The sequence below is a fragment of the Littorina saxatilis genome, linkage group LG16 (assembly GCF_037325665.1).
Source record: "Littorina saxatilis isolate snail1 linkage group LG16, US_GU_Lsax_2.0, whole genome shotgun sequence".
Lineage (NCBI taxonomy): Eukaryota > Metazoa > Mollusca > Gastropoda > Littorinimorpha > Littorinidae > Littorina > Littorina saxatilis.
The window spans coordinates 920,807-930,528 of NC_090260.1; the positions used below are offsets into that span (position 1 = coordinate 920,807).

The 9,722-nt window shown below is 43.9% G+C and overlaps 1 protein-coding gene across 1 annotated transcript; it reads left to right on the forward strand.

Moving 5' to 3' along the window:
- The first annotated feature begins 2,140 nt into the window (after window positions 1-2,140).
- Window positions 2,141-9,451, forward strand: LOC138951427 (TRIO and F-actin-binding protein-like). Its single transcript, XM_070323033.1, has 5 exons — window positions 2,141-2,146; window positions 2,338-2,372; window positions 3,059-3,815; window positions 8,598-8,726; window positions 9,066-9,451. Exons 1-5 carry the CDS (start codon window positions 2,141-2,143, stop codon window positions 9,447-9,449), a joined length of 1,311 nt encoding a protein of 436 aa, XP_070179134.1. The 3' UTR covers window positions 9,450-9,451.
- The last annotated feature ends 271 nt before the right edge of the window (window positions 9,452-9,722 follow it).

A 9,722-nucleotide genomic window follows, 5' to 3' on the forward strand; every position in this document is an offset into this window, starting at 1 on the left:
TTGCAGAAGGTGATATGAACGTTTAAAGTACATTCCAGCGCTTCTGGATCACCCCCAGCTGCAAATCGACCTGGCATTTTGGTGGTGTCAATCTTGGCATCCTGGCTGTTTCAAAAGTGAGACTGGCAGCAAGCGTGCCATAGTCTCTTTTGATTGAACACATCTCACACATCAGATTTCTCCTGCTCTTCTTGCACATGCTGCGAGCGCGCATTATGTGTTTAACAATAAACCTGCTTGTCCCGTGTGTTAAAACAGTCACAGCATCAAAATAATCACACAAAAGCAAGGTCAAACATGCCTTCATTAAACTTTTGTGGTTTAATAATTTTAACTCTGTAACTGTTGGAGATTTTGTCAATCAAGCAATGCCGATTTTTTTCGCGTTTCTTTTGTTGCTCGGTATATTATGTGTTCAACAGTTCCTACCCCAGACCCTTTTTTCTGCGGCTGCTGCAGACATTTCTTTTTGTCAAATAAAAATACTTCTTTGCTCACAAAATGTGATTTTAAGGTCTTTCTGAATTGTATGACAGAGCAGGATGAAAGTGTTCCAAAAGTGTTCTAAAAGTGTTCCAAAAGTGTTCCAAAAGTGTTTTAAAAGTGTTCCAAAGTGTTCCAAAAGTGTTCCAAAAGTGTTCTAAAAGTGTTTCAAAAGTGTTCTAAAAGTGTTCCAAAAGTGTTGACCTGAACACTTTTATGTGTTCAGAAGTGGTTACAGCAGGGTGAACACTGAAAAGTGTTCAGATGTGAACACTTTTGGAACACTTTTTTGTGTATAGAACACATTTTTTGTTCCAAAAGTGTTCTACTAAAAAGGTGTTTAGAAGTGGTTTCACAAAGCGTGTTCAGGAGTGGAACACTTTTGTTTCGAGTGCTGTCAAGACCTCCTCTCCCCTAAAACACATCTCCTGAATCTTTGGTGTAAACAAAATGAAAGATATCAGTCAGTTTGAGTTACCGTGTTGACGGTTGAAAGTGGATCATGCCGTCAAAATACGCAATTTTTGAGGGTATGCGTGGTCATGGACCTGTGACGTCATACCGAAATATTACTCAGATACCGGAAAACCATTTTTGGGCAGAAGAAAGACTGATCTTCAAATACAGATATGTTTCTGACCAAAAACTGCTGTTGAACATCTGATCTATACAACTGAAAAAATATATTTAACTTTGTGTGCTCAGTGTAGTACTTACTGAACCTATTTTCTGTAATTCTGAGTACATTGTTAGAGTGAGCATGACATATCTACATATTTTTGAATTCAGGAGAAGATTAGGTATACAATGCAGTAAAAAAAATTAAATTTGTTACAAAAATGTAAAAATGTTAATGACAACTTTAACAAGCAAACTAATTAATTATATTTTAAGATTTCGAGCTTAAATGCAATACCATAGTCCGGATTCCGTCAAAGAATGCTTTACCAAAATTTCAATCAATTTGATTGACATATGAGGGAGTGACAGTGCTGCCTCAACTTTCAGACAAAAACGGATATGACGTCATCAGATACATTGTCCATAAAATGAAAACACTTCTGGGGATATTATACCTAGGAACTCTCATGTGAATTTTTATGAAGATTGGTCCAGTAGTTTCCTCGGAATCACTTTATACACTCATACACACACACATACACACACCATGACCCTCGTCTCAATTCCCGTCTATGTTAAAACATTTAGTCAAAACTTGACTAAATGTAAACAACATTCTCTCAGTTAATGCAGTGCTCAAACTGTATCTTGAATGTAATTAAAGCTAAGTTTTACTCATCTAGTGTGAACATGTTTTACTAATTTTAAGAACATATGGTTAAGATTAAGCATTATACCCCCCCCCCCCTCCCCCGCCCCCTTCATTTCTTATCAGCATAAAAAAAAACTATGTGGATTTATTGTCGATCTTAACGCGAGAAGCATGTTTGTGTAAATGTGATTGCAGGTGGGGTCCGTGTTATAGTTCATCTGTACTAAGGCTACCTCATGTTAAGTACATCTGTCTGCCGAATATGATAGGGAATGGAAGGTCGCTCCAGGCATTTAACTGGTTCTACAATAAACTGCCTTATCACACAGATCTTTACTCACACGCATCTTACCTGTTGTAGTCTTTTTATGACAGGTAACAGATATGGAGGTACACAATGTTAAGCTGGTGCAAACCGCACATGATTCAATGGGTCATGTATGACAACATTGGGTCAAGCTCTAACATGTGCACGCACAAACACAAGATGAGTGCGTGATTCTTGTTATTTGTCTATGTATTGTCTCTCCAAAGTACTGGTACTAACATTATCGGGCCGATGCAAACTTTTCATGTTTCAGGGTCAACCATTGTGTCCCTGCAGCAGTAAAGGCCGGTGAGTAATTGCTCTGTCACGATAGAAAGGACACATTGTATTTCTCTTTTTTACATTTTAGTTTTTAATAAAACAGTCATGAAACAAAGTTAATCACCAGCAAGCTTGTTGATTTTGAATTCAAACTGTGTTTTATTCAGAATGATAAGTCATAGTTTGCCTGATCTAACACAATTAAAATGTTAGATCATTGCGATAACACCCTCTTTTTCAACTTTCGTAGTTGAATTTATAATGAGACGTTTTTGAAATTGAACACTATCAACAACAACCAAGAAAGCAAAGAGACTATACATTTTATCCGAAATTTGTGATTTGAGTGGTATCTGCTTTAGCGCATGACAAGTAAAATCAAATTTCAAAGTTTGGTCGTTGCATGTTTTGAAGAAAATGTCAGTCAATTGTAGGTACAATAAGCACTAACTTTAAGCAAAATAAACATGACAATTTCATATAGCTCTCGTTTTTTAAGGATGTTGCCTAATGTTTAATTCAGCATTACAAACACATTGCTGAGTACAAACCAATTAGTTGTTTATTTTATAGATGGTCACACAACCGTTAAATGACCTTGATATGTTGCACCCAAATCATGATGCTATGTACCATCATGCATGCGGTGTTTTGCACCGTTTTGACTTCTGTCCGGTGAATTTCGTTTGTTGTTGAATTACTTTTACCACCAGTTCAACCCAGCAAGACACACCTACCACCGGTTCAACCCAGCAAGACACACCTACCACCGGTTCAACCCAGCAAGACACACCTACCACCGGTTCAACCCAGCAAGACACACCTACCACCGGTTCAACCCAGCAAGACACACCTACCACCGGTTCAACCCAGCAAGACACACCTACCACCGGTTCAACCCAGCAAGACACACCTACCACCGGTTCAACCCAGCAAGACACACCTACCACCGGTTCAACCCAGCAAGACACACCTACCACCGGTTCAACCCAGCAAGACACACCTACCACCAGTTCAACCCAGCAAGACACACCTACCACCGGTTCAACCCAGCAAGACACACCTACCACCGGTTCAACCCAGCAAGACACACCTACCACCGGTTCAACCCAGCAAGACACACCTACCACCGGTTCAACCCAGCAAGACACACCTACCACCGGTTCAACCCAGCAAGACACACCTACCACCGGTTCAACCCAGCAAGACACACCTACCACCAGTTCAAGCCAGCCAGGCACTGCTACCACCAGTTCAACCCAGCCAGGCACTGCTACCACCAGTTCAACCCAGCCAGGCACTGCTACCACCAGTTCAAGCCAGCCAGGCACTGCTACCACCAGTTCAACCCAGCAAGACACAACTACCACCACTTCGTGTCAGGGTGACAAAGGGGCTGATTGCAAGGAGGCAATGCGGAGAATACTTTGCTTTATTTCAATGCCGAAGTCTTGCTACTGGATATCTTTGGTAAGCACTGGCGGCACTGTTGTCTCTTCTCCAGTGTCTTGGGGTGATGTGTATCTCATACAGAATTCAACAAACTGCTTGGTATAGCTGAACAGTTCTTTCCAAGGAATTCAACAACTGCATGATAAGTATTGTAGTGTTGGGGGGGGGGGGGGGGGGGGTGACGTCTTTCACATACATAATCTTAAATACTACATGTAGGGTAACAGTTCTTTCTAAGGAATTCAACAACTGCATGATAAGTATGGTAGTGTTAGGTGGGGGGGGGGTGACGTCTTTCACATACATAATCTTAAATACTACATGTAGCAGAACAGTTCTGTGTAAGGAATTCAACAACTGCATAATACGTGTGGTAGTGTTGGGGGGGGGGGGGGCGATGTCTACCACATATCAAATCTTAAATACTACATGTAGCAGGAGATGTTGGCTTTGATTCATTGCTGGACCTTAGTTTCGGCGTTTGTGAACTATGCAAATTGTGCCATTAAAGCACTACAATTACACGTATCTGTAAATATTCAATCTGAAAGCGTCTCCGACACGCAGCATCGGCTTTGTTGGGACAAAACAAAGCTAAAAATGTAAAAGAACGCATTACGTTTGTATCAATGTGTTGTTATTGAAAAGTAGTAATTGATGCGGGGGAAAGAACTAGCTTCGCCCATGAATAGTGTTATGCGGAAGGTCTTGGCGAGAGGAAAACAGGCAAAGGCAGGTTTGGGTTAAAAAACATTTAGTGTTTTTGATGAAAATATCGTGGTCAAGGGATAAAAAGCACCTCGTCCTGAATAGCTTGCGTATTTTCCCTCGGGAAGATGTCCAGGTATTCCCTCGGGAAGATGTCCAGGTATTCCCTCGCCTGGGAAAATATGCAGACTATTTAGAACTCGGGGTGTGTAATCTATATATAATCCGCTTGTTGTCATATGACTTGGTTCCTAGTTGTGATTTATACAGAAATATAGCCCTGTTGTTAGAAAGGCTTATGTTTTCAAGTTTGTAGCATTAATGTTGCTATGTGAATAAGGCCTTCCTTTTACAAGAGTGTAGTAGATGTGGTAATGTGTGACTACATTAGTTGTGACAGTTGTTGTATTTAGTGACGCAGGTCAGCATTGTCAACAACATATTTATTGGTTTATTAATATGGGAGATTTATATAGCGCTTGACGTTCTCTAGCTATTGACTTGATTCTGGTATCCAAATGTATGTTTTTGGGGGCAAGGAATCCAATGGTACAAATTGCCACTTGGTATTGTCAAGTATTTGCCGCCATATTGGATTTCAAAATGGCTGCTTTACTTTACATGGCTGCTTTATGATCTACATTTGACATTGACTGCAGCAGCACTGTACATCCTGCAACACTGTGCCTACAAGCACTACTGTCTGGGAGAAACCAGGGATGCAGAGGACCTTCCCGAGTTTGAAGACTGGTGTTGCCAGAGAGGAGAAGACATCCCCTAGTTTCACTACTGGGCAACCGTGCTGGAACTAGAACTATTGGTTCAAGTGTATGTGCGTTCTCTCAGGCAGGGATCGTTAATGATGTACCTCGATGCTCTGACAGAGCACTGGATCACACCCACTATGCTAGTTGGATACCAGTGCACCTGAAGGACATGGCCGAACTCACCACCAAACACCCAGATGTATCCAGAAAATTCAGGGAAAGCCACTTCACCGTTCAGAAAACACAGAGAGTGTTCTCTTCAATCCCGATTGACCAGGCAAAAGAGCAGAATAATGGCTGCATCAAAGGAGACGGTGGAGCAGTTGGGCTCACTGACAACCCTAGTGCCCTACGTCGCTGGATAGTTGCGGGACCAGAAGTTGCCAGGGTGATCGAAGAATACCAGGATGGGAACCAACACTGGAGACGGCAAACAGCAGACAAACGTCATCATGTTCAGACGCCAAGTGTACAGGCCTCATTTGTGAAAGATGTTCGAGATGGGCGACCCATTCGAGGAGGAGAGTCAGGATGTAGTCACACTGGACACAAAGGAGATCGCAGGTCCTGCTGCCGTGGAGACCGTGATGGATGCCAAGAGGATTGGCCAAGAGCAGTTCGAGGCTTTCACCAAAGAGTGTCTGTTGGACAGAACAAAGGACCCCATTCCTCGTAAGAAGCTGAAGGTGTTCAGCATTTCCACTCCAAGAAGCCAGAGCAAAGGTCAGTAACATCTCGCCTCCGTCAGGAATGACCGTGAACTCTTCGCACACATGTACATTGGCTGCCAGATGAGGGATGGCAACATTGAGGAGTTCTTTCGTCACGAGAATCAGGCATGTCCTTCTGCATTGTCTGATGGTGGAAGCCTCAGCACTGGTACCAAGAGTGATCTCCTCACATGCTTGGAAGAAGTCTCCGACGCAAAGACAGAGACTCCTGTCACAACCTGTGTTGTGCTTGATGGAGCAGGCATCGTCCAGATGCTGAAGCCGGCTGCATCAAAGACCTCTGAAGAGTATGCACAACAGATCGTCATCCCATATAATATGTCCATGAAGCCGCAAACAGTGTCACGCCTGGCTCTGGTCTGGAATACTTACCTTGCTGATTCACTGAAAGGTAGTACACGTGCAAAGCGGGGACAAGACGTGCAGCCATACCAGGAAACTGGCAGAACTTCCTACGAGTGGACAGCAACAAGACCGAGCTGTTCAGGTTCCTCTCAGCAGCTCTCATTAAATGGTTCGACCAGGAGGACAAGCAACTCATCATTACTGATGGAGAGGCAGTGCTCAGCAAGCCACTACTGCCAGATCTGACCTCACTCGCCCCATGTAACCATGAAGAAGCTGACAGTCTGATGTTGCTGCATGCATCTCACGCAGCCCAGCATGGACACCATGCATTACTCATCCAGACTATAGACACCGATGATGTGCTGGCAGTGTCCCTGGTACAGGAATTGCAACCAGAAGACAAACTGTGACTGGCATTCGGAACAGGCCAGCGTTTCCGATACCTAGCAGCACACGAAATAGCAGCTGGACTGGGACGAGAGAAGGCTCGTGCACTGCCAATGTTCCACGCTCTAACTGGATGCGACACTGTGTCTAGTTTTGCTAGACGTGGTGAGAAGACTGCGTGTGCAGTCTGGACGGTACTGCCAGAACTCACTGAGGCGCTGCTGCTGCTGTCCTCTGCACCGCGTGACATACCAGACGATGCAATGCGCATGATAGAGAAGTTCGTGATCCTGTTGTATGATTGAACCAAAAATGCACAGACATTGACGAAGGCAGCTCTGGAGGAACATGTCAAGAGGGCAGAGTATCAAGGTGGACATGTGTGGGGTCAGATACTGCTGCCAGCACCAGAGCTCCCTCCACCAACCAACTGGTGTTGGTCAAGGACTGGAGAAGGACAGTACATACCTTATTGGACCAGGCTACATGAGGCAGCTCACAGCTGCATTTAGCTGGTTTCTTGCAAGTGCAAGAAAGGGTGCGTGAGGCGCTGCAAGTGCAAAAAGGCTGCCCTTCAGTGCACAGCCCTCTGTGTGTGTGAAGGGGACTGCACATGACGATGAGTCAACAACATACATGTACTTGTGGCAATGCTGAACTTGTTAACATCACACTGTTTATGTACACGTATCTTCAATCAATCAATCAATCAATCAATATGAGGCTTATATCGCGCGTATTCCGTGGGTACAGTTCTAAGCGCAGGGATTTATTTATTTTTTTATTTTATTTTTATTTTATGCAATTTATATCGCGCACATATTCAAAGCGCAGGGATTTATTTATGCCGTGTGAGATGGAATTTTTTTTACACAATACATCACGCATTAACATCGGCCAGCAGATCGCAGCCATTTCGGCGCATATCCTACTTTTCACGGCCTATTATTCCAAGTCACTCGGGTATTTTGGTGGACATTTTTATCTATGCCTATACAATTTTGCCAGGAAAGACCCTTTTGTCAATCGTGGGATCTTTAACGTGCACACCCCAATGTAGAGTACACGAAGGGACCTCGGTTTTTCGTCTCATCCGAAAGACTAGCACTTGAACCCACCACCTAGGTTAGGAAAGGGGGGAGAAAATTGCTAACGCCCTGACCCAGGGTCGAACTCGCAACCTCTCGCTTCCGAGCGCAAGTGCGTTACCACTCGGCCACCCAGTCCACGCTTCAGTACCGGTACATACCTAGCCTCAAATACCAGACCATTTGTAGAATGTCAGTATACACCAAGCCTCAGATACTAGACCATGTAGCAAGTCAGTAGTATACCTAAGACATTTACAGAACTAAGACATTCTTTTCAAAGAATCCAATATTTGTCTAGCTAATTTTCAAATACAATTATATAACAGACTGTGATAGATAATATTAAGTTGAAATTGGTACCATTGGATTCCTTGCCCCCAAAAACATACATTTAGACACCAGAATCAAGGCATTAGCTCCATTATGTCCAGAGATAATAGCAAATGTAGATTTCAAGTGGCGGCCATTTTGAAATCCAATATGGCGGACATATAGATAGCATTTTAAGTGGCCCAATATCTGAAAATGTTCGCAACATATTAATGTACATCTGTGCCAAATTTGGTGCTTGTATAACAAAATGCACAATTCTTTTGAACATGTGGGCTAAGCCGCCCCACAGGAATTAATGCTTTAAGATTGGTGCACATTTGTTGCAACAATGTTTTGGCCAAGTTTATGAGCAAAATCTATTGTTTTGGCCAATCGGTTTCCGATGTCTGTAAGTCATCGCAGAATCAGGTGTGACTTAATACATTATCGTTACAGGTGTGGCAGATAGCGTTCTTGACGTTGTACAGCTACGTGTTGCTGTTTGACTTGAGAGACACTCCTTCCCCTGCCTTCATCGTCCTGATAGTGTGGGTGTCTGACACTGCCTGTGAGGAAATCAGACAGGTAGGTCTTACAGGTCAGACAGGTATAGGTTTTGGAGGTAAGACAGAAGGTTGTACAGACAAACTCCTTCCCCTGCCTTATTCACCCCATCAGGACCTGATATAGGAGATGATACATTTTAAAATGAACGAGCGGTTGTCCTCATTATTTTTTGTTGTTGTTACATTTTGAACCTTTGAGAAAGAGCTTACTGGAACAGACATAGAGATAGGTCTGCTCTCTGTTTGAAGGTCTAAATTCGTGAAGTTGTGCGAAATAATCTTATTGCAAGATGAACAATGAGTGTCATACGACTCATAGCAAGGAGTTGTCAATTCTCTCGTTCCTTTCCTCGTGCAGCTGCTGACGTCATCCCTGAAAGTGCGCGGGAAGAAGGACGGGCTGGTGACCCGACTGAAGACCTACTGGTCCCAGAAGTGGAACAAGCTGGACGTGGCGAGCGTAGCGGGCTTCGTGCTGGGCGTCATACTGGTGATGGTGCCTAGCCACTATGTGAAGGTGGCGGGGCGATGGGTGCTGGCCGTTGACGTCTTCGTCTTCTTCCTGCGCTTCCTGCAGATCCTCATGGTGTTCAGGGAGCTGGGACTGCTGCTCGTTATGGCCGAGAGAATGGTGAGACCTACTGTCTACTGTGTGTTGTGTACTTGTGTGTGCAGTTCTGAAAAACAGCTCATCACAAACATGGCAAACCTGACTATACAATACACACTTCTAGAGTTGTAGCGTTAAGGCTGTTCTTAACCAGACGAACCTTTGGTTCGCGAACTAGGTTCGTGGGGTTCGGCGAACCTCAAGACTGGTTCGGCGAACTTGTCTTGGTTCTTAACTAGACGAACCTGAGTTTTCGAACTAGGTTTGGGGGGTTCGGCGAACTAGGTTCGGGGTTTGCAAGTCATGTCTTGGAAACCTTGAATATGGAACGCCAAAAGGCCCACGTTCTCGAGACTGACCCTCGATACTGGGAGTATCGATACTCAAAGTCTCGATACTCCGAGT

Coding starts and splice junctions, on each gene's coding strand:
- LOC138951427 (XM_070323033.1), top strand. Junction 2,373..3,058: donor CCCTGCAGCAGTAAAGGCCG/GTGAGTAATTGC, acceptor TTTTACCACCAG/TTCAACCCAGCAAGACACAC. Junction 3,816..8,597: donor CTTGCTACTGGATATCTTTG/GTAAGCACTGGC, acceptor TTATCGTTACAG/GTGTGGCAGATAGCGTTCTT.